Here is a 25,279-nt window from a genome sequence, read left to right on the forward strand (position 1 = left end):
GATGTATGAGGGAAATTGATTAGGAGAAATTCCCATAGCCTATATTTATCTAGGACTTTAAAGTTTATGACATTTGATCCTACCTAGTGGCGTAAATAATGCAGGTAGTTCTTATTTTACAGATGAGGAAAATGAGACCTACTGAGATGATGTGACTAACATAAAACCAGCCAATTAGTAAACGAAGAGCCGGAACTCTAACCCAAGCGCTTCTCAGTCTAATGCTCTATTCCCCATACCATCAGAACTACAATGGAATAATGAGAATTATTTAAACATTTTTACTTTCAAAATTGTTGAAGCTAAGTATTTTAGTTAGAAAATGGAAACTCTTCCATCAAGCAGTTATATTGATTTGGGGGGGGGGTGTGGAATGAAAACTAGTTATTTTACTTTTTTCTTCATTCTACTTAAACCTGTATCAAAATCCTTAGGATAGTTCACAGTTTCTGTAAAACAAGTAACATAATTGCTGAAAGGTTAGTGTATTTGCTTTACTTTGACAAGTGTTTACAAGTTAGAACAAATGTACTTGATTGTCAGAACCTGTACCTGTAAATGAGTAATAGTTCCTTTTAGGAAATATGTTTTTATGGTGTTTTAAATAATTAAGTGAAGCAAATGATTTAAGTAGTAAGATCCGTTTTTTACTGGAAAGGTAACCCCAGGAAAGCTGCCAGTTTCTTGGCATCCATTTCGTGACTAAATTGGAATCTATTAGTTTTACCAAAGCCTTAAGCTCCTAAATATTTCACTCTGATTGGAGCCCTAACATACTTTTCAGTTTTTAGTCCAGATTCAGGGAACTCATGGTGAAAATTCCCTCAGTTGATACAGATTAGCAGCAATTGGCCTGAAATTTACATGGCCAGAGAGTGTTGCCTGGGCCACTCAGAGGCGAAATGAATTGGCCTACCAGCTTGGTCATTATGTCATGACTTAAAGTTCTAATTGTTTGACTTGTTTCCACTTACATTGTGGTAGACATTGTGTATATTGTTTTCCTGGTTCCCCTTAATTCATTTTGCAGAATCAGCTCGTATAAATCTTCCCACATTTCTTAGTATTCATCACATCTGTTGTTTCTTACAGCATAGTAATAACAATAGCTGGCATTTATATAGCACTTCAGGGTTTGCAAAGCATCACGAGACTAGTGACTGTCAAGGTTAAATCAGGGCCAGTTTTTCCTGACGCCAGGTCCAGTGCTTTAGCCACTGCTCCACCTGTCTCTGACATATTCCTTTGTGTTCGTATACCACAGCTTGCCTAGCCATTTCCCAATCATTGGACAGCTAGGTAATTTCCTGTATTTTGCTTCTATAAAAAAAGTGCTGCTATAAATATTTTGGTATGGATATGGTCTTTCTTTTTTGATATTGACCTAGCAATGAAATCTGGGTTAAAGGGTATGGTCATTTTTATTCCTTTTAACATAATTGCCCTTGCTTTCTAGAATGGTTAAACCAGTTCATAGCTCTGCCAACATTACATTAGTGTGACCATCTTTCCATAGCCCCGCAAACATTGATTCCTTTCTATCTTATGTCATCTTTCCTAACTTAAATGTTCTCCTTTTAAAAAGGAAGGGTTCAGTGTGGAGAAGGGTAGGATAAAGCAGAATATGACTGGTGCAAGAAGTCATCAGCACCACATAAACGAAAAAAGGAAGCTCACTGGCACCTCAGTTACTTATTGCAGCCATTTCATAATATATGGCTACTGAAAAACCCCTATGTATCTTAGATTTTGTTTTGTGTGATCAGAGAATTTAGAGCTGAAAACAATTCACAAGCCACATCTCATCACACCTTCAAAATGTGATGACTGGAAATTTGAAGCTCAGAAGAGTGAGGTGACTTCCTGAGTTGGAAGAAGTCATAAGCAGCCAAACTGAGAGTTGAACTCTCCTTCAGTCCTCTGATGTCAAATTCCCTATTCTTTACATTATTCCATGTTTTTTTCTTGATGGTCTAATCTACAATTTTTTTTCTTGCCCTTTCTAAGTCTCTAGGCTCCCTTCCCTGGTTTCCTATAACCTGAATGCCCTTTAATTAATTAATTTATTTAGATTGGGTCTTCCTAACTGTCTCAGACTGGAAGTACAGCTGACCTTACCACTGATCAGCATAGAAGCTTTGACCTGTTCGTTTCCTAAATGGATGGGTTTGTTTCTCAGTAGGCAGCCTAGTGGCTGCCAGCTCCTGGAGGCTCACTATATTGGTGTTAGATTTAGCATGGACACTCAGTCAGCTTTACCCAAAAGTCCCCAAACTAAATCCACTAGCCTCAGTTTCCCCAAGGATTGCCAGTTCATGCCTCACTTTATTACATAGATGAAATCTACTAAAAAGCTGAGCATGGGACAGAATTTAGAAAGTCTACATTGTATGCCCTGAGAAACTCACTGTTTAAAGGGATCTTTTTTTCTCTCTGGAAAAAATCTTCTTGTCATGAAATTGAACTAAATTTCAGTATTCACGTATTGACTTTTCTCAGAGCAACATATATCTATATTTGTCTTTTGGGATACATAGCAGGTAGTGGGTTAAACTTTACTTATAGCTGCTGAATGCTTTTCATGAAGACCTTTCTTGAAGATCTTTTAATGAGTAGTGTTGGCTTTTGAGAAGTTGATGTAGCCATATCGGAACTAGCTCTTGGTATTTTTTACTGACATCTTTTTTTAATGTACTTTGGAGAATTTACGTGACTTGGCATTTTAAACATGGACACCTGAAAATCCATTTGCCTCAAAGGATTAAGATAGATTGGAGCTGTCTTAAAGCTATTTCCCCCTTCCCCTTTTAATAGGGCTCAGAACATCTTTCATAAATAAGGAAAGCTTCTTGAAAATATAATTCTCACTAAATTCAATCCCAGGGGCACTTTTCTATGAAGGCATGTTCCTGTTTTGTCCTGTCATAACAAATGCCCTTGATGATGGTAATAGCTTTGATAGGGACATGGCTGGACAAGAAAATATGACTATTGCAAATAAATCAAGTTGGAATTAATGAAAATTTGCTAACACATAAATCTAGTTTTATTAAACATTTAAAAGAATCTTTTTTTAAATTATAGTTTAGAACAAAACTATGGTTATCTTCATTAGCAGGTAGCTACAGAATTATCAGAAGAGCAGCTCATCTGTTAGTTATGTAGGAAGCCAGTGACAGCTAGAGGCAGTGCAGTCTGTAAGAAAACTTGCTTTGAGTTCCACTTCTGGCTCATTCCACAGTGTCATGCTGAGCAAACCAATGAGTCTTGGTTGCTGTAGCTCTAGCTTTCTATTCCCTTATGAGTTTCATGAAGTCAGGGCACTGTTTCTTATCCCTACTTTGTATCTTTAAGAGAGCCAAGCACAGTACTTTATAAAATATTTGGTAAATTGAGCCACAATATGCTTTATAAGTTTAAGGCCTGCTTGTCAAGAAAGCTATTAAATATTTGTCTCACTTGGAGAAATAATTTCAGGGGTTTTTTTGTTTAAGAGCAGTGAAAGAAGTTTACTAAATGGTTGCCCCCGGTCATGAGAAGTTACATTTCAGTGTGCTTTTTAGTTTATATTTTCCTCCCAACAACCTCATAAGATGGGTGGTTCAGGTTTTGTTATTCTTGCTTTGCAGAGGCATAGAAAGATAGAGATTGCTGTGGTCACATGACTTATAAGTGACAGAGCTGGGACTCCACCCAGGTCTTTCACTCCTTTTTATACTCTCTTCTCCTAGCCTGGGAAATTATTGATAAATCTCCCCAAAGTGAAATTTACTTTTCCCAGACTTTTTTCATGTCCACTCACTGTTGACTGAATAGTTAGTTATATTGTTTGTCTACATCCTAATGTAGATTAGTACATAGTATAAAACAGACAGTATCACAGTATCCATCACAGTATCCACATCTTAAAAAAAAAATTGGGGTGGGTTTCCAAATTCCCCATTGGCCACTTTGTGTCCTTGGGTAAATCACTTAACCTGTCTGGGACTCTGTCCTCACATGTGATGATGATGATGTCATGACAATAGGTGAGAACAAAATTCATCATAGTTTCTGAGATTTCTACCACACTTTAAAGTTTGAAATGCCCTTTAAATCTCTAACCTCATTTGAGTCTCATAACAACCCTGCAAAATGGATAATATAGATGTCACCTCTATTTTAGAGGCAGTGTGCATAGGGAATAGAGTTCAAAGCCAAGTTTGAAGTTAGGAAGAGCTGGGTTCAAGTCCTGCCTCTGACATACACTGACCATGTGACCTTGTGTCCTGACCGCTCAGCACTCTAGGTAACTCTGTAAGATGATAAGTTGCAGAAAAGGTGCAACCTACCCTGGTAGAGTACCCTGGTACTCCTTACCCTGGAGTTCTTATGCAGTCTAATCCCTTTCCCTGTTCTACAGAAGGGGAATTTGGTGCTCAGAGAAGTTAAATTAATCAGTCAATAAGCATTTATTAAACACTCATTGCCAGGCACGGTGCCAAATGTTAGAGATTCTAAACCAAAATGAAACATTCCCTGCCCTCAAGGAGTATATCTTCTAAAGTGGAAGACAGCTGTGAGCACATGTAAGTATATACTTAATGATTTGCCCAGGGCCACACACCTGGTGAATTCCCTAGGAGGAATTTGAACTCAAATCTTCCTGACAACAAATTTAGCCATTCATTCACTGTATTGTAAAATGAGGTAGTTGAATTAGATGTACTCAGAGATCTCTTCCAGCTCTAAATCTGCAATCCTATGAAGTTGGTTCTGATTTTTCAAATTTGATGTCCACAATAACTAGCTTTTAGGCTAAGTAATAGATTCCTCTTTTACAAAACTCAGCTGTTTTAGCAGGGGAATGAAGTTGAAGACACTTGATAGTCATCACATAAAAAGCAGTTAATGAAGTAAGTCTAAGGTCTTTTTAATGTTTACTACTCTCCCAACTGCTAGTGTCTGTCCTCTCCAACCAAGATTATCTTGTATCTATTTTGTGCTTGGTGTGTATATGTTATCTTCCTTTGCTAGATTGCAAACTGGAGATTAGGGACTGTTATTTTTGTATCTCCCAGTGCCTGGTTATGTAGTAGGTACTTAATAAATAGTCATTGATTACCAGTGAAGCTATTTGAGTCTGATTGTCTCAGATTGAGAAAGCCAAACATATTTTGTCATTCTTGTAAGTTATACAGTTCATGGGCATAAACAAAGAAAAAGGGACAACCAGTATCCACCTAGTTTTATAAATATTATTAAAGTTTTTTTTTCAGGTGATCAGTTGAGGATTTGGTATGTCTTGAGATTTGTGTTTATCTGTCAGACAGTTTTATAATGTTTTTTTGAGCATATAGCACATGTTTGAATGTAGAGCAAATTGATTTAGGGTATGGTAATTTCTTTCTGAGATACTGAATGCCAAAAGAGTTTGTTCCAGAAAGTTTCAGAAACTTAGCTCCTTCTTAGGTTAATTCTGTATGGCTCCTTCTTGTACTTGCAGCGTCTCATTGTCAAGACCGGAGGCACCCATCACAACGTTTATCCACCACACTAATAAAATATGTTGGAGGAAAATGTAAACTCAGGGTTGAATAAACAGTTTTCCTAGTTAAACATTCACCTTAGGGAGGTGAAAAATGCTTTGGACTTCTTTCCTTTGGCATTATCCTCTAAGAGAGCCGGACATGCAAAGAAAGTAAAAGAATAAAATTGGCCCAGGGCAGGAAAAAAAAATCTTCTCTTTTTTGAGTCGGCCTGTTTTCCTTGTAAGACAAACCTTTCATGTTTTATTGTTATGAAGTTAAAGCCTGGCCTTGCCTAGAGGTGCCGATCTTGGAGGAGAAACAGCTGCAGTTAGTGTCCCCAGATCAGGTGGGAGGTTCTTTGAAGCAACATGTTGCCTTTTAAAAGGAAATTGAGCATGTGAGAACTTGAACCTGTAAAACTCATCAACAGGTTCCACTGTTGTTTATCTCTCATAGAACTGAGATCACTAACCAAGTGAAGCAAACTCGCAGCCTATGTTTTGTTGATAGTATTCATGTGCTTGTGAGCATGCTTCTGCTGATATGTATGTTGGTCGGAGAGAGAGAGACTCTAGCTTTCTGCCTTTAAAGAAAGGAGAGAGGAAACGGACGCAAAAATTAACCACTAATGAAAGGGAAATGCATGCGATTATTATAGGTAGTGAATATTTCTTAATCATGTGAATGAGGTTTATATATTTTCTTTATGACCACATAGCAGGTTCTCTGATAATTACTCTAAACTGATTTTAACCAGATATTTAAATTCAGACATTTTTACTTAGTGGTTTTAAAAGTTGCATACTGGTACTTAAAAGCATTTGTACTTCATGATAGCAACAATCAGTGTGATATCTTAAAGTCCATTCTTCTTCCAGTAACATAAAGCACATTTCCTTCATGTTTTGGTATGTAGGTTCAAAGAATGTTAGCCAGCAAGAACTTGAGAGCATCTAGTTCTGTCTTCCCCTTCATTGTACTTATGAGCAAACTTGGAAGAAAATTGGAAAAATCAGGACTTGAACTTGGGTCTCTGTTGCTGTATCAGCAATTGTTTATTAAATTCCTACTACATACCAGGCACTGTGCTAAATTGAAGGGGCACAGATTAAAACAGCTCCTGACCTCAAGAGCTCAAGGGAGAAGGGGAGTGTGCGTGTGCGCGCATACACACACGTTTGCACACATGCACAGACACACAAAAGGTAATACACAAAAGCAATTTCAGGGTTGGACACTGACCAAGCTGGGCTTAATCTGTAAAAGTCTCATGAAAAAGGTGGCACTTGAGGCAAACTTTGAAGGACTTGTGGTATTCCATATCACATTTCCAGGTTGGTTTAATGAGTTGTGACTGAAAAAAATTTACCTAGTGGTCAATCCTTTGGTGGTGAAATTAGCTGGGTTAATCCTGGGAATAAAGACAAAGTCTGTTGCTGGGCCTGTGTTTAACGCCTTGCAGAGTGTTAAGCCCAGCTAGAGCTTGTATTCTTTTGGCATAGCCTTTGAGAATCTATTCACTTCCATGTTCCAGGGAGTCATTGATTGAAACCTGAGGTGGAGGAGTCAGAAGTAAAATCTGGGGAAAATAAAGATTTTTATAGTTAATATTTATTCAGAAGGCAGAATGGTGCAGTGGTTAGAGTGCTTGTTTGATGTGGACCCTGAAAGATGTGGCTTGAAGTCCTCCCTCATGTAGCTGTGTGACTCTGGGGAGAATATTTTAAGCTTTGTGTGCCTTAGCTCCTTGCACTGAAGTAATCATAGATCCTTTGATGAGCATCCCCATATTGAACCAAGTGTGATTTGGGAGAAATTGAACATTGGGGACAGATTTGTTCTAGATCTTTTATGTACTTAACCACTTAGTTGTGTGAGGGTAGGTTGGCACCTCACTTAATATATCTCATTTCAGCAAATGTGTTTAGTACGCACTTTTAAACATGATAGACCCTAGGAGATACAAAGTTGAATGAGAGTTGGTCTCTGTCCATCCCTGCCCTGAAGTTGTTTATGGTCTAGTTGGAGAGAATCTCCAAGGGCCTCCTTTTTCATCTGTATAGAATAAGCAGGATGGATTAAGGTCCCTTTCAGCTCTGACAGTCTTATGTTCTTATGTTGCTTTGGATTGATTGATACTGGTAGAGGCAGATTTAGCATTATTCTTGGTCTAGTGCTAGGAAAAGTTGATCATCAGAGAGCATACCTTCCATAGGGGGAAGAGAAGACAGGCAGTAGAGTATGAGGGAGAAGAAAAATGCTGAAATATTTTTTTCCTTTTGGGCTTTCAATTTATTTGCCCCCAAATTGCCTCCAGATGTAGAAGACCTAAAGCTGTGATTGTAACCCATTCTGTTTTTGCTGGCCCATCTCTTCATCACATTGCCTGGTTTGAAATCTGTAAGCCAGTCCAAATTCTTTACCTCATGTTCTAGTACTAATTTGCCACGTTACTCATCTCTCAGCTGCAAGGGGGTGAGGCAAATAGCCTTGAAATTAAACCCAGTGTCATTTCATAAATGGGGCAGTGATAGATACTTGCTAGAGATAATCAGTCTTGGTAAATCTCATCTGTGAATTACTTGAACCCCACCCCACAGCCCAGGTAGCCTGTATATACAGCTAGATCATCAATTCTTAGATTTAGACCTCAGAGATTATTAGAAGGTCTTGAGAGGTCTGGTAGTTGCCTATGGTCACATACGTGGTTGATAAGTAGCAGAGCTTGGATTTGAACCCACATCTTTTTACTCTAAATCCAGTGCCCTTTCCACCACCCCATCAGGGCAATCATGAGTCCTAACAACCACTTGACTTTGTGTATACTTGTTAGTAGCCTGGTTGCCTAGTACTGATGTTCTGCATTGCTGCATGGGGACCATGGATCATTTTCTGACAGCATCTCATTTGGCTGGCAGGAACAATCCTGGCAGTCATTACTTGGAAGGTAGTAATCTCACTGGGGGAAGAAATTGGAGGAGGATTTCTTGGTCTTCTTTAAGATCCCTACCTCATGATACCTGGTTCACTCTTATCATGTGGCATCCCTGACTATATTGTATAAACTGTTCTTTTTACTTCTGTTTTTTGCTGCAGCAAAGTTTAATCAGTTATATGAAAATTCTGAAAACAGGCTAGTGTAAGGCATTGCATTCAAATGATGCAAGATATGCTTCACTATAAATAATTCTTCATTGACTGGCCAATTGCTGAAGTTGGATGTAAAAATTCCATGTAGTAGGTGGTAGCTGTTCACTTCTGGCTTTTCAAGTTTAACAGTAAAAACAATACCTAAGACTGACTTTGTTGGCCTTTGTGGAGAAATCATTTTCAGTTCCAATTTAGGTCTTTACAGGTCAGCAGTCAGAGCAAATGAGAAGGTTTAATGGCCACATGCGGTAGAAACTCTTGTCAGAAGGCACCATGGGTCAGAGGTCAAAACAGTCATGAATTTTTGTAGTTAGTGATTCTTACTCATAGCATAATTCTTTAGGTCAGTAGTAGCTGGACTGTTTCGGAGGTATTAGAAGGGAAATAAGTGAATTAGAAACTTCTCTTGGAAAAGTTGTATGATGAGGCTGTGACTTGTTATGGCACCAGTTTTTCCTTATTTGGAGATGACATGGATGGCTCAGATAGTGTTAGGACAGTCTGCTGATTGTTTGCTTTAATCCTCAGACCAAAACAGTGTGAAATTTTGGTTAGATATTCAAAACCTTGGGGATGTAAGCTCCGATATTGAGACACTAAATATAAAACAAGAAGAATTCAACCTTATGCTTAATAATAACAGTACTAGTTATGTAGAAACTGGTTGGTGGGTTGTCACTAAAGTAAGTTGCATGTTTGAAGAAGTTTGACTTAAGTCAAAATATCCTTGTAAAGCAGGTAAGTCTTTTATAACTAGATTGTGGAAACCATTCATGGAAGAGAAAAGGTCTTTTAAAAGCAATTGTGTTAATTCTATGCCAGACCTAATATATTGAATTTCATTTCTTCCATTGCATGCAAAAGTTGTTTTTATTGGTAAAAACCAGCTTATCTCATATACGGAGTGTTTCAAAAGAAATAATATTGGGGCTTTTGTACTCTAGCTTGAGTAAAAAAAATTAACTTGCCTGATTAAGAAAGTGTCCACAGGTAGTAGATCACATTCAGGGATTTGGGGGAGGGTGATATTTATGTTTTTGTTGCAATTGAAGATCCATGAAAAAATTTAAAAGTAGGCATTAGTGCTATGTCATTAAAATACATTTGTATTTTTCTTTATATTTAAGACCAGTTTTAGTGCGGAAGATAATAATAAAATGAGGGTGCTAGTGCTCTGATTTCTTCCCTTTTTTAAATTTAAAGTTTTTTTATTAACAAAAATTTATTTTTTTGTTCCCTTCTAAATGATCACTTGCTGAACTTTTTTCCTTTCTTTTTAAATCTTTCTTACAGGGATGATTCACCGAGTGGGAAAAAGGATAAATTTTGTAAATGAATGTGACATAGCAACAAAAGATAGCAATGAAAACAATTTAAATGGTTTTTTTTTTTAGTTATCTTTTATTTCTTTATTACCTAGGTTTCCCCTTATCCTTCCTCCTCCCTCTCTTAGGGAGCTATTCTTTTTAACATTTTTTTATAGAAAGTAAAAGAGAAAAAAGGAAAAAGTTCAGTAAAATCAGTCAAGACATGGAAAAAATCTGACATTATATGTAATATTGTGATATATGCAATATGTTATATTGTTGAGGTCTAGTCTTTGGACCCTACCTTTGTAAAGGAATGGGGTTGGGAGCAAGTCTGCTCATATCTCTTCTTTGAAGCTTAGTTTGTTAATTTTTTAACATTCACTAGTATATAATGTTTTCCTGGTTCTGCTTATTTCACTTTGCAGCATTTAATTGTAAGCCTTCCTTCCCATGCTTCTCCATATTCATTATGCTCTTTTCTTCTAGCCCAGTAATAATCCATTACATTCATCTGCCAAAATTTGTTTAGCTATCCCTAATCAATGGATATCCACTTTATTTCCAGTGATAATAGCATGAAAGGGGCTACTATAAACATTTTGGTGTATATTGAGCCTTTCTTTTTATTACTAACTTCCTTAGAAGATATGTCTAGTAGTGAAATCTCTGGAGTGTGGACATCGTAGTCGTTTTATTTGCATCATTCCAAAATGTTTCTACCATTTCACAATTCTGCCTAACTACAAGCATTGGTATGCCCTTGTCTCTTTTTGTAGCTTTTCCAACATTGACTGTTCCCATCGTTTATTATCTTTACCAGTTTGTTGGGTAGGAGGTAAAACCTGAGGGTCATTTTTATTTCTCTTATTTTTAATGATTTAGAACATTACTTCATATGGTTGCTAATAGTTAGCAGTTTTTCTTTTGAGAACTGTTCATATCCTTTGGACTCACCTGTTGGGGAATGACTTTTACATATTTGCATACATGACTCTTACATATTTTTGCTAGATGTTTACTTATCTTGGATATCAACTCCTTATCAGTTATATTTTTTAAAAAGACCTCTTCTCCTATGATGACTTCCCTTCTTATCATAGATGTATTACTAATTTTGCCTGTGCCAAATGTGATTGTAATCAAAATTATCTCATCTTTTGTAATTGCCTCTATCTCATATTTGCTTAAGAATTCATCCCCTACCTTTAATAGTCAGGTATGTATATATTGGAATATGATATAAGATATTGGTATAAGCCTAACTTTTGTTGGACTATTCTCCATTTTTTCCCCCTGCAGTTCTTATTAAATAGGAGGTTCTTTCTGAAGTAGTTTATTTTTTCAGGTTGATCAAACACTGCATTACTGTGTTCATTCATTTCTGATCCTTCCTTGTTCTGGTAGGTCAAGAGAACTGTGTAGAGATAATTTACCTAGTTCTTAGCAAAGCATTTGATATAGGCTTTTGCTATTCCTGTGGAAAAGCTGGAAAGATGTGATGTGAGCTAGACAGCAGTATAGTTAGGTGAACTTTGAGCAGATTGGATGGCCTGGTTTAAAGTGCAGTCATCTTTAGTTTCAGGTTACATGAGGACTCTGATGAAATAGAGATGTATTACTGTTAACATTTTTATCAGGGACTTGAATAAAGATTATTGATGGCATGCTCTTCAAATTTATAGACTATGCAAAACTGTGATGGGGTGAAAGAGTCAGGATTCATAAAGACATTGACGGGTTGTATCATTGGACTGAATCTGATAAGATTCAATTTAATAGGAATAAATATAAAGTCTTTTACTTGGATTCAAAGACTCAATTTCATACATATGTACAAGATGGAGGAAGCATGCCTAGACAAAAGCTTGTCTAAGAAAGATCCAGGGGTTTAGTGGAATGTAAGCTCAATATGAGTCAGCAGTGTCATAGAGCAGGCAAGAAAGTGAATGTAATCTTAGGCTTTGTTAAGAGACAGTGTCCATGACTAGGGAGGTGATTATCCTTCTGCACTAGACCTCTCGTAAGGCATCTGGAATATTGTGTGCAGTCCTGGGCGCTGCTGCGTTTTTAGAAAAGACATTGAAAAGCTGAATTTTCCAGATGAGGGCAAAAATGATGATGAAGGGTCTGGAGTTCATATCATATGAGATCCCTTGAAAAAATTGGGGGTGTTTAGTCTGGGGAAGAGATGTCTTCTTGGGAACATGATGATCTCTAGATATTTGAAAGGTAGTCACATGGCAGAGGCATTAATTTTGTTCTGCTTGGCCAAAGAGGAAAGATCTAAGAATAATCGGTAGAATTTGCAAAGAGGCACGTTCAGGCTGGAGATTAGGAAGAATTTACCAAACACTTTACTGTCCAAAATGGGGAGAGCAACTCCCTTACTTGGAGACCTCAAGGAAAAACTTCATGACCATTTTTGGGTGTGGTATAGAAGGGATTCTTGTTCAGGCATGGGCTGGGCTACATAGCCTGCCACTAAAGTCTCTTCCAACTTCAAATTCTGTGATTGTGGGACATTGGAGAAAGCCAGGTGGCACAGGGGAGAGAGTCCTGGACTTGGAGTCCAGAAGACCTGAATCAGAATACTGTTTCAGACACTTATAATTAGGTGTAGACTGCCCCTGGACATGACACTTAACCTCTCTGGGCCCCATCTTCCCCAGTGTGAAATTAGGAGGTTGGATTAGAAGCCCCTTCCTGTTCTAAATCTATGATTCTATGACTTTAATAGAGATATGACATTAATAACTTATATTTCTATATTATCCCTTTAAAAAGAGTTAAAGCCATTTAGCAATATGCCCCTCTGTTAAACCATCCCTTGTAACTGGAAAGTAGTTAAATAAAACCAACTCAAATAGTGAATGCTTCTGACAATGCATGTATATGCAGTGTTCCATGCCCCTAGACTGCCTTTTCTCTATGAAGAGGAAGAGTTATTTCCTCATTTTTCCCTTGAGAGTAAGGTTGGTAATTACATTTAATCAAACTCTAGCTGCCTTTTGCTGTTTTCAGTTGCATTATTCCTTCTCAGCAGTGTTAGGAGATCAGTAGAGCAAGTATTTTTGTTATGCCCATTTTCTAGATTAGGACTCAAGGTTATGTGACTAGAAAGCTGCAAAGTAGGACTCAGATCCTCAGATTTTTTGACTCCCAGGCCAGTACCATTATAACTCAGGGAAAGGGTTCTTTTTCTAGATTCTTCAACATTCCTCCTTTGCCTGAAGTGTGTTCTAGGAGATAATTACTGAGTCTCATTAATGCCTTACCCTGTGGATAGGATTCTCATGCAGGATGGGTGAGAGAATCCCAGAAAGTCTCTGAAGAAAGCTGTCCACCAATTTTTGTACTTTAGAGAGTCTTTCAATAGGATTTTAATAGACTGCAAGTTCAATATGATTTGATTAGGGTCACATGGCTGCCAGAATGCCATCATGACCCCAGGCTGCATAGTGTCTAAATTCTGGGAGCTGATGGTCCTACTGTCCACTGTCTTGGTTATATACACATCTGTATTTGTTGCGTACCATTCTTAATATCTTGGTTGAAAAAGGGCATGGACAACACTGTGCAAAGGACAGCAGCCAGGATGGTGATAGGTCTAGAGACTTTGCCATGTGAAAATTGGTTGAAAGGAGTCTTCCAGGCCCTCATTCTGTATATAATACTGAAGCTTAGAGAAACAAAGTTACTTATCTAAGGTTACACAATCAGAACTGGTATTGGAACTCAGGTTCTATGATTCTAAGTAAATTTTTTTCCTAGACCTTCAGTCTAAGTCTTGAAGACCAACTATCTTCAAGGTATCCCTATTCACTTATGGTTTAAACTAGATGACTGTTAAGGTATTGTCATAGGATCATAAATTTAGAGCTAGAAGGAGCCCAAGGCAATATCCAATCCTGGGGAATGGGTTGGGGGTAAGTGAATAAATTTCAAGGAGTACATGAACTTGGATGGGGAAAAAAAAATTCATTTTTATTTTCACTTAACCTAACTAAAATTTAACAATTTGTTCAATTATTTAAAAACATAATCCTTTAAAAGGATCTGTAGCTTACAAACTCCCAGAAGGGGTCAGTGACATCAGGTTAAGAACTCCCAACCTGATCAAACCCTTTTACTTTACAGGAGAGGAAACAAAGGCCCAGAGGGGTAACATGACCTTCTCAAGGTCACAGAGGCAGTAGCATAGTTGCAATTTGAATTAAGTGAGCTGACCCTAAATCTCTCTTTGCTCCAATATATTGCCTTCCAGTTCTTTGTGCTGTCATTGTGTGAGGCGGAGGAATGGAGTTTTTAATCTCTAGTTGCAGAAACTGAGTATACTGTATAGAATTAGACAGTTTAATCAGGAAGACAGGACAAAAAAGACAGGAGCAGCTCTGCTCCTGGTGTTCAGGGGAAAATAGTTTTATGTTTTGCTGGTGACAAAAATCTAGAAATTAAATGTTAATTGGATTACCAATATTGAATGGAGATAGCATAATTTGTTTTCTGATAAATAGGTTTAACGAGGTTCTTTTTTGTTCTCTCTACAGGTACAGGGTTTGGATTGGGAATTGTTTTCTCACTTACATTCTTCAAAAGTAAGTGCGACCATTATTGAAATTTCTTTTGTGTTAGAGTAAATGCCTCAAAAGCAAACACGTGGGGATCCGCCATGCCTTTCACTGCGGTGTAAGACAGGCTCAGATCCAGTCCAGATAGGTTGGACAGCTCAGAAATTGTCCTGAGCATTGATCAAGACTTAACCACTTGTAAAATCACAAGGCTCAGCAGGGAAATAGATTTCAAATTAATTGGTACTTTTCCATTTTGATGACCATTCCACAAACTTTATTGAACTCCTGCCATCTACAAAGCCCCTGTGTGTCATGCACTGTGGAAGATATGAAGATGAATAAAGCCAAGGTTTTAGCTTAGCTTGAGGACAGCTAAATCTTCTTTGGACTAAACTTTGGAGCAGTAAGGCCCCCATCCTCAAGAAGCTTAGAGCCCAGTAGGGGAAATGAAGTCAGTGTCCTTAGGGATGTGGAGCATGTGCTTGAGGAATGAGACAGTTTCTGGCTGAGGGATCAGAGAAGGCTTCCCAGAGGAGGCAGCATTGGAACGGAAGCACAGGAGATAGGAAAGAAGGGCCTGACAAAAGTGGAGTCTGATGTGAGCAGCAAAGCTGCCTTTCTTTTTAAAAGAGATTTCACAATCATGTTGGTGGGCCTACCTAGCCTGCTCTATTGGGTGCAGACATTTTCTTTTTGATGAAGGTAATACATCCATTTCTCTAATCTGTAACAGCCCTCTGAGGTGACCACCTTCCAGAGGAGAGAGAAAGCCCGAGGGCAGGCGGTTTGCCCCTGCTTATACAAGTGTCTGCCCTAGGTCAGAGCTTTTTACAAGAGTGGGGGGCTTCTTGATACAAGTTGCAGCAACACAAACACATATCATTCTTGGCCACCTTGACTGTTCTAGATAGAGTTCCACTGTGGCACATGTGGCAGCATGTCCATGTTTGTTGTGCACTCTTACTGTAAAGAAATGACTGTTAGCATATTCAAAGCTGACATAAAATAAGGGGCCCTAATTAGTGCATTAATATTTTAGGGATCCTTTTCACTTGTGAAGAATAATAAAGGTTTATTAAGAACATAGTATCATAGATTTAGAACTGGGTGGGAAATTGGAAATTATCTAGCCCAGGGGTGGGGAACCATGTGAGAGCACGGGACCTTTTAGGTCCTTGGGTATAGCCTTTTGACTGAGTCCAAGTTTTACAGAACAGATCCTTTTATTAAGGGGATTTGTTTTGTGAAGTTTGGATTCAATCAAAGGGCCGCACTTGAGGACCTAGAGGGCCACATGTGACCTTTGAGGCCTCAGGTTCCCCACCCCTGATCTAGCCCAGACAACTTCTTTTACAAATGAAGATACTCAGGCTCAGAGAGAAAAAAAAGTAACTTGTCCAAAAGCCTGTAATAGTAAACTTGATGTAATTGTATTAAAAGTTTCCTCATTTGCTAACAGTCATGTATGAAAAAGGAAGAGGGATCTCATTCTCAGTTTGAATTCCATGAGTGCAAGGGATCTTTGTAGCTTCTCCAGGATCTAGCACTGTAGGGCTACTTAACAAATTGCTTGTTGAAGTTGTCAGATCTTGGTAATGTCTCATGAATTCTAGATGGGTTGGTTAATGGACCTTCCCTACTCTTTCTTTGCCATGAAGCACACACATTGCCAATAGAATCAAAGGGTATCACAGCTGGAAGGCACAACATCCTTATTTGATCGAGGAGGAAAAATGAGGCCCTAAGAGGTGATGACTTGTTGACAGTGACACAGTCAGGAAGTGGCAAGGCCAGGATTGAGCTAAGGAAGGCTGGCAAATTCTCTTCCTTGATGTGGAAAGGATTTAATGTTTGCTGAGGGCTAGTGTATTTGGTATTCTTGGTAATAACTTCAGCTATGTTTTTTCTTAATGTTTTTGGATTGGTATTTTTTTTCTTCTTTGCTTTTCTTTCCCTTAGGAAGGATGTGGCCATTAGCCTTTGGTTCTGGCATGGGATTGGGAATGGCTTACTCCAACTGTCAGCATGACTTCCAGGCCCCATATCTTCTGCATGGAAAATATGTCAAAGTACGTACAGAACTGATATTTCCTTTCCCTTATATTGACTCATTCTGCCTTCTTTCCTCCAGAGGAAATACATTTTTTGCCAGGGCTAAAGAGCACCATCCATGACAGAGAACTTGGAGAAGCTCTTTGAGCTCTTCTGACTCCATCAGGGTCTAAAATACATTTTGATGTTGAACTAATTGTGTTAAAAGGGGAATACAGTCCTCCCTAAACACAAATCAAAACTTGAACACAGCTCTGCTATTTCCCTTCAGTCTTCTCTTCTGTAGGCTAACCCTTGAAGCCATGTGCTGTTTTGTAAGGAGCTTTGAATTTGAAGGGAAAGAGCCTGGGCTGGCTCTCTGCTCCTTAGCATGTGTGATCAGGGGCCTGAGCTTTACTGTCTCTAGGACTCAGGCTTCCCCTCTTTAATATGAGGGTTTTGATAAGGTGATAGGGAAGATTCTATCTCTGAATTCTACATTTAGTGCTAAATTCTCTGGATCTTGAGAGCCAAATCAACCTGAGATTCATCCTTTTCTGGTCTTAGGTACTATTTGTTCACTTTCAGATAAACGTTCAGATATACAAATTTCTGTCTTTGAAAGCTTCTCGCTTGAAATCAAACAAACAGTACACGTAGAACAACTTTGTTCCAGCTTCAGTGTTCCACAGTATCTCACAATCATTACGTAGTTTTATAACAGCTGGGGATTCCCTGGTTGTGTTATGTTTTTGTTTTTTGATACAGGTGGGAAAATTGAGGCACTGAGGAGTTATTGACCTGCTAACAGGCATTTAAACCATCTGTGATAATCATGGGAATACCATTGCTAGATCTGCAAGGAACTTTAGAACCTTTAATATTTGGATTTGGAAGAGACCATAGAACAAAAAATGTGAAAAAGAAATCTCAAAGGTATCTTAGAGGATCGTAGGAAGGAATCTTAGATATCCTTCCAAGCCTCTCATTCCATAAAGGAGGAAATTGAGATTAAAAATGGTAAATGACCTGCTACAGAATTACATGGATAGTTCAGAGGATCAAGATTTAAAGCTCGAATGGATCTTAGAGGCCACATTATTTAACCTCCTTTTTTTAACAGGTGAGAAAACTGAGGCCTAAGTGACTTGCCCAAGGTGACATAGGTAATAAGCAGTTGAAATGGTCTCACATGGCTTCTGTGGTTGAGCTGGGACTCGAACCCTAGAGAGTTCTACTCTTGTGCTGCTGCCCATCTATGACTAGTTAAGTCTCCAGATGGATATTAGTGATTGAAACAGTTTGGAAAATGACCCAGTCATACATTGGGAGGAAGTATGGTACAGTGAAAACATAGTTGGATTCGGAAAAGATTTATGTTCTGGTTATTCCACTTACCAGATCCCTTTGGGGAATCACTTTAACGCCTTTTGGCCTTAGTTTCCTCATCTATTAAAATAATAAATGAAGTTGCACTCAAAGACCACTAAACAGCCTTCCTGCTCTAAATCCTGTAATCTGTGACATTGCATATACAAATGTGGTCATTTTGGGAGTTTGATTGATTTGCCTTTATGATGTTTAATCCTCTGATTTGAGGAAAGAATATACAGTGCCACTTAGAGTGTTAACAACCTTCGTTGTCCCCCTTTCTTAGGGGGAACGTCCCTTGGTAAGGTGTTTTGGTGATGGGCTAATAAAAATACATCTCTCCCTCCAGTGTGGGGTTCATGTCTCAGCCCCCTCTACAATGTAGAGCCCATTACCGCATGAACTTTTGATGAAGGAAAGCATTTAAAAATGGCAAAGGACCTCTACCCCTGTTAAAAGGTGTTAGAGGTCAAGCTGGGTGCAGGGCATAACAATGCTAACTTCCCATCGAGAACTGTACCCCCTACATTAATCTTCACAGAAACCATTTCACAAATATAGAGACTGAGACTCAGAAATGGAAAGTGACTTACTCAAGATCACCTAATGATGGGGTAATCAGATCCCAAGCCCAAATAATGAGACTGCACTGGCCATTTGGCAGTCTTCATTTTAAACCATGTTGGACTCGCTGCAAGATGACTTAGAGCCGAACAGGGTTTGGAGCAAGGAGGGTTGGCGTGCTAAGGAGTCTGGCAGCCTCCTCTTCCATCTTACTGAATAATTTCTGTCCTGTAGCTAAGGGTGGTCCAGCTCAGGATGAGGTAATCAGTGGGCCGATGCTGAGAAGCAGCACAGCTGTTTGTGTGGCACTGAGGCTGAGGACAGGCCGTCTTTTTCCCCTCCCCCTCAACTCCCTGCCTGGCCATTTTCCTGGCACAGACCAACCATGTGCTTGGGCGCAAAGAAGGGGGGCAGCCAGTGAGGCTTAATTGTTTCAAACCTTGACATTGGTCCAAGATGTTCTGTCATGGGTAGTGGCCTAGGGGTGATTAGCTGCACAGTGTCTACTTCACGTTTGGTGCTTAGAGTAGAAAATGGTTTGTGTTTTTGGTTGTTTTTTTCCCTCAGCAACCAGGCTTTCCCCATTAGAGGATGGCTTTGTTACTTTATCTGAACTTGAGTCTTTACTCTGGTGCTGTCATTCTTTCCTCTTCAAAAAGAATGTGATACTGATTTGAGGCTTAGATGAGTTAGTGGCCCCAAGTTTGTCTGTAACAGCTTAGATCACAGATGGCTGGTGGGGCTTTGTTTGAAATTTTAAAAGACTTGAGGGATCTCGTCCTCTGTGAAGTGAGATGGGAAGGAGGCAGTGCTTCGTGGAGGAGGCTTCCCAGCGGTGGACATGGCAAGGTCCCAGCCGAAGATCATGGCCACACTGAAACCCTGGGCTCTAGCATGAATTGGGCGGTTAAAGCAGGGAGTCCTCTGCAGCAATAATCTGAGTGCTCTTACCTTACAGGAGCAGTGACTTATGGCTGGCAGCATCCCAGTGGGAGGAAGAGAAATCATGTTTATTCCTCAGGAATATTGAAGTGCCCTGGAGTAAGCTGAAATTCTTCTATAACAATGTTATCAGTAAATGCTTTATACTCCAGCACACTGTTTATGTGTTTGAAACCAAGTCTGTTTCTCGTTTTGTATTTTCTCTCTGGAAATTGCAAGAAGAAGGTCTTAGGAGAAATAAATTAAATGAAAATAGGATGAGGTCTTGTGTGTTTCTTACTCTGTGCTGTGAATGTAAGGAAGATTCAAGTGCCAGCAGCTGTGACCACCTGGTTGAAGCTACTCAGGCGTTTTCCCAAAACACCAGCTGTTGTATGTCCCTCCCCACTCATGCCCTGATGTACAGTTTATAGAAGAGCCTCCACCTTGTGTATCTCAGGCCAGCAGATTGCTGCTGCTGCTGGTGGTTGCAGTGAACAGGATTTGGATTTGGGAGGCTTTTTACCCTTCTGCCTTTTCTTCCTCATTATACAAGACACCAAGCAGGGAGATAAATAAGGAATCAATCCAATGCAATAAAAGATAAACAGTAAAGGGCTGGGGCAAGACTGAGATGTACATGGATACAAGAACTGGACCTGTTACCTCATTGGGCTAGAGAAGTCCTGGGTGAGAAGGGCAGGCTGGCACCTTCTCTGCCACAGAGCACTTAGAGGTTAAGGGATTTGTCCAGAGCCACACGACCACTATATGTCAGAGACAAGATTGACCCTAGGTCTTCTTGACTTTGAGACCAGCTTTCTTGCCACTACACCATGAAGAAAAATAAGATACAAATTCAAATATAATCATTACTGAATTCTTAATAAGTATAATGTGCTATATAACTTGTTTTAATGATTGATTAATAGCATGAAGCCTCACCTCTCCTTCCTGCCACAGGGCATAAGGAACAGCTCTTTGTCATGTCAGAGAGAACCTCTTTTCTTACATACATAACACCACTAAAGCCCAGATGAGTTTTGGATCCAGCAAACCACCTGAGAGTATTACACCATTAATTAAGTGAATTGGTGTTGGCACAGTTCAGTTTTCTACTTTTCTGATAACAACCAGCTGTCTGATTCTGGTGTGGCAGCAGCCAGGGCAGTTGGGAGAGAGTAGACTTTCCCACTGCCCCTTAAAAAGACAAGTCTCCTGTGACTGGCTTTCAAGTCTCTACACAAGTGGCACTCCTCTGTATTTCCATTTTTATCTTCCCATTGACATAATCTAGATTCCAGCCCAGTATGACCCTGTGTTTCTCTACCTCCATAGCTTTGCTAATATTGTTTCTTGTGCCATCCTTAAAGGCTCCCCTGTAAAACCTTCTCTGATTCCTTGGTCTCAAACTGTAACCTTTCATTCAATCTGATAACATATTAGCTGTTTACATTTATTACATTCTTATTTGTGTTTTTAAGACCTAGTTAGGTGGCACAGTGGATATGGTACTGTATCTGGAGTCAAGAAAACCTGATTCAGATTTAGCCTCAGGATACTTACTAGCTATCTGACCCTGGGCAAGTCACTTCACCTCTGCCTCAGTTTCTTCATCTGTAGAATGGAGATCATAATAGCATCTGCCTCCCAGGGTTGTGTTGTAAGGATCATATGTGGTGATATTTGTCTCAAACCTTTTATAAACGTTAAGGCACTATAGGAATACTGTCGTTATGACTTGTTAGCATACCGATCATTTCCATCATCAGATCTGAATTTTCTTGGTGATGGGTGCCTTATTTATCTTTGTGTCTTCTTTGCACTGTGTTCATGTCGCACAGTAGACACCTAATAAATGTGTATGGTTCGGTTAAATAAAGTGAAACGCTCTGTAAGAAGGGAATGTGAAGACCTGTTGAGACCTCCTATATTTGCCTCCTTGGTGTTAGTATTGAAAGTTAAGATTGGTATACCCCTAATTAAAAGTTGTTTCTATTCCAGTGTGAGCCAGGCCTAGAGAAGAATGATTTACTTCCAAAAATGACAAAGTGAAAATACAAATTGTGCAATCTTTCTCCGGCCCTGCCAGCGAAATCAGGAGGGAAGAGACGCTGCAGTCTGTTCATGGTATCTCTCCATGCTTTATTTGAGCCAGGAGTTCATCCGTCTGCCGGTGCAAAAGCACTCCATATCTTCTTATCCCCTGGGATTCTTGACCTCATTGACCTCAGTTCTACTACTTACCATTAATGTGACCTTGGGCAAATCACTTAATCTCACCAGGTCTCAGTTTTCTCATCTATAAAATGAGGGCATTGAACTTAAGAGAAAACCTTCAGGCTGAAGGCCACATGTGGCCCTCTAGGCCCTCAAGTCAGGCCCTTTGACTGAATCCAAACTTCACAGAACAAGTCCCCTTAATAAAAGGATTGGTTCTGTAAAACTTGGACTCAGTCAAAAGGCTGTACCCAAGGACTTAGAAGGTCACAAGTGGCCTCAAGGTCGCAGGTTTCCCACTCCTGGATTAGATGATTGTGAGGTCCCTCCCAATTCTGCATCCTATAAATGTTGGATAGTAGATATGCTTATTCCACTGTATTCTCTTCTCTAATGCCATCACGGTTGGTCTTTGGGTGACCTACACCTACACCTGTGATTTTTGAGATCACAGTGTCCTGTGATTTGCAGCTGTGTAATTTAAAGGTGGGCTTTTGTGGCAGGCAGTGGCTTTGTACCTTTAAAAGTCCTTCACAGGGTCCTAACTGCAGTCAAGCTCAATCTTATTCTCCACACTGGTCTACTTACATATACTGTTATGAACTGGCTTAGTGGATTGCCCATCCACCTGCATGACGTAGGTTTTCTTTCATCTACTTTTTAACCCAATGTGGATTAATAGATCAATTTTTCCCCCACTGACCTTGGATCTTACTGAGGAGGGTGGTTTTTAACTTGGTACAATCAGCACAACCTTGCCATCTCATTATTCATTCAGCAGCAGTCATTTGGATAAACCCCTTTCTCCTTGCCCCTTTACACACAATTTTTAGTTGACCAGTTAAAAAACTGGTTAACTCTATGGGGAAACAGCTTCTGATAAAATATTTAGCTGAGAGAGTAGTTTGATGTTGACAAATTCAACTGATGTTGAGTATTTTGTGTTTCTGTCCAGTCACATTACCCACCGTCTAAGCAAGATGATGTCCAAAGCGTGTTGTCTGCTCTTGTCCCCTTTTCTCCCCCTCCCTCTCCCTTCTTATGATGGATGTGATCATTGAATCAGCACAGGGCCTTTGGCAGAAGTACACACTTATTCCACTTCAAATTTAATTACCAATTCAGCTCGTCAGAGGCTCTCTTCCCTCCATGGCTATGAGAGTTCAACTCTCTCTAGCATAGTTACCCTTCTGGAAACAAATATAAGGAATTCATGGCTTTAAAATGATAGAAAGTGAGCTGGGCACAGGATGCTGGAATATTGTGGTGGTGCCCCCAAAGTGTCCTACCCTGCCAACATATATAAATATATGCACTCTGTGTTGACACTGTATAATTTGGCCCAGAACAATATGTATTTGGAACTCATTTAGGTGAATGAATTTGGCATTGCAAGGATCACAGAGAACTTAATCAAAATGAAAAGGAAACTTGGTATGTTGGAAAGAGCACCAGCTCTGGAGCCAGAGGATCTGGGCCCACCCCCACCCCTGCCCCTGCTAATTATTTCTTTTGTGTTTTTGGACAAATCACTTAACCTCTTTGGGCCTCAGTTTGGGGTTGGGGAATTTGCAATCAGATGACCTCTAAGGATCTTTCTAGGCCTAGACTTACTGCACAGATGTCTTTATTCTGAGAAGGGACTTCAAAGACTTGCAAAAGTTTTCCTGATCCTCCCACTCTTCGGCTTCCTTCTAGCCCCAGCTAAAATCCCACCTTCTATAAGATTTTTCCCCAGTCTTTCTTAATTCCAGTGCCTTCCCCTTATTAATTTATTTTTATTTATTCTGTATATAGCTTGTTTACGCATTGTATATTGTCTCTTCCGTTACATATTGTAAGCTCCTTGAGGGCAAGGACTACCTTTTACTTTTTTTGTAACTCCAATAACTGACCAGTAACAACTCTCCCCCACCCCCAGACCTTACATAGCCCTTTTTCTTGTGCCTCTCTAATGCATTTATATTGTGTTGTGTATTTTTGAACCTCTCTGATGTACTTAATGTATTCTGCATTGTTTTGCCACTCTGATGTATTTATGTATTCTGGGTTATTATTTCTGTATATTGTATCTTCTTATCACATGTAAGCTGCTGTAAAGAGACTATACCTTAACTAAATTTTGTGACATGATTCAATGTGGGAAATGAATATGGTTTTATCAGTGCAAATGACATTAAAGAAGATGCATCTTAAGTTCCATGGACTTATTCATCCAATCCTCAGCTGAAACCTTTATGTGTTCTTTCACCCATTAGAGCGTGAGCTCCTTAAGACAGGGTCTGTTTCAGTTTCCTAGTTGCATCTCTTGTGCTTTGCACATCAGTGCTTAAGGAAGGATTCATTCACTCATTCATTCATTCATTCACTCCCCCTAGTACTGTCTACAGAGGTTTATTGAGTTTATTGTTTTGAATACAATAATAACACCAGGTCAGCACCAGACAAAGGCTTACTGTCTAACAGTCCCAGGAAACAGGCAGTACAAACGTCCCATTTTACCGACGGAAACCTGACGTTTAGACACAGTGTTTTACCTGAGGTGCCAGACCCGGTGAATGGAGAGCCTGGTAGAACTCAGACCTGGGCACTGACCTGGAGTTCATCTCTCATTCCCTTATGTCCTGTTGCCCCTCAGCATGTACAAGAGCTGGCTTAGCATTTCATGCACGTTACTTTACTCATGCACCTCTAAGAAGAGATCTTCACTGACTTGGTATAAGAAATGTAGAGATTCAGGACAAGACATCACTGGATGATTTTGCATTTAGTCCTTCAGAGTCTCTCTGTTGACCTTTTTACCTTACTTATGTGTGTGTGTGTACACATGTACAGCCAAGCTGTAATTACATTTTGCCGGCGTGGTCTTAATTTGACTGTGTTGTTGAGTGACTGTTCTTGAATCTGACCAAATAAAGTTTGCAAAGAGTTTCCAGAGGATGTTATCTCTAGCATTGGGTCTGCTCTCATCTTGAATGACCCTGGGGCAGAAGCTGTTTCCTATTGTTTCATTCTGAATTGTGTTGAAGGCTAGAGGTGGAAGGCCAAGAGTGGACATTCTAAGAACAAGGAGGAATGTCAAGTTTAGATAATCAGCTCATCTGGAAGCCATCACAAGTTTTTTCCTTCAAGCCTACTGCGATCACCACTTCCTCTGAGATCCAAAAAGGATTATTTGAGGGTAAACATGGGGTTAGAGCATGGTGGACCAAAGGCAGCAGTCTGCAAGTTTACTCATTTTTGGAGAGCAAGATTTTGACTTGAGAATCTGGGACTCCTAAGAATTGAATATAAGGAGTTGAATATAATATGTATTGAATATAATTCAGTATAATTGAATTCTACATAATTAGAATTTGAAGAGACTTTAGAGATTATTTTGGCCAATCCTCTCATTTTACAGATTAGAAAACAGACTCAGAGAGAAACTGATTTATCCAACATCAAAAAGCAAGTCAGTTGCAAAGATGGAGTTAGAATCTTTATAGGTTCTGAGGCCAGTGCAGCTTTTCTAATGCTGTTCATGGCAAAGTGGTCTATTTGTTGCCATTACAAATGATGAGAAGGCTAATATTTGAAATAAACCTGGTATATGGTACAGTGGGAGTTTGCTGCATAGTATAATCAAGAA

General features: G+C 39.4%; 1 protein-coding gene across 2 annotated transcripts in view; it reads left to right on the forward strand.

The window, feature by feature from the left end:
- MICOS10 (mitochondrial contact site and cristae organizing system subunit 10) overlaps window positions 1-23,844 on the forward strand; it is a 41,626-nt gene extending 17,782 nt beyond the window's left edge. The window contains exons 2-4 of one of the 2 annotated variants that reach the window (XM_072609114.1): window positions 14,518-14,565; window positions 16,501-16,610; window positions 19,466-19,705. In XM_072609114.1, the coding sequence (XP_072465215.1) occupies window positions 14,518-14,565; window positions 16,501-16,610; window positions 19,466-19,474 (167 nt within the window). In that variant the 3' untranslated portion in view covers window positions 19,475-19,705. Of the gene's footprint in view, window positions 1-14,517; window positions 14,566-16,500; window positions 16,611-19,465; window positions 19,706-21,432 lie in introns of those variants that run through there. The other variant, XM_072609113.1, reaches the window with a different exon arrangement.
- The last annotated feature ends 1,435 nt before the right edge of the window (window positions 23,845-25,279 follow it).

This window comes from Notamacropus eugenii, chromosome 5 (genome assembly GCF_028372415.1).
Source record: "Notamacropus eugenii isolate mMacEug1 chromosome 5, mMacEug1.pri_v2, whole genome shotgun sequence".
NCBI classification, from domain to species: domain Eukaryota; kingdom Metazoa; phylum Chordata; class Mammalia; order Diprotodontia; family Macropodidae; genus Notamacropus; species Notamacropus eugenii.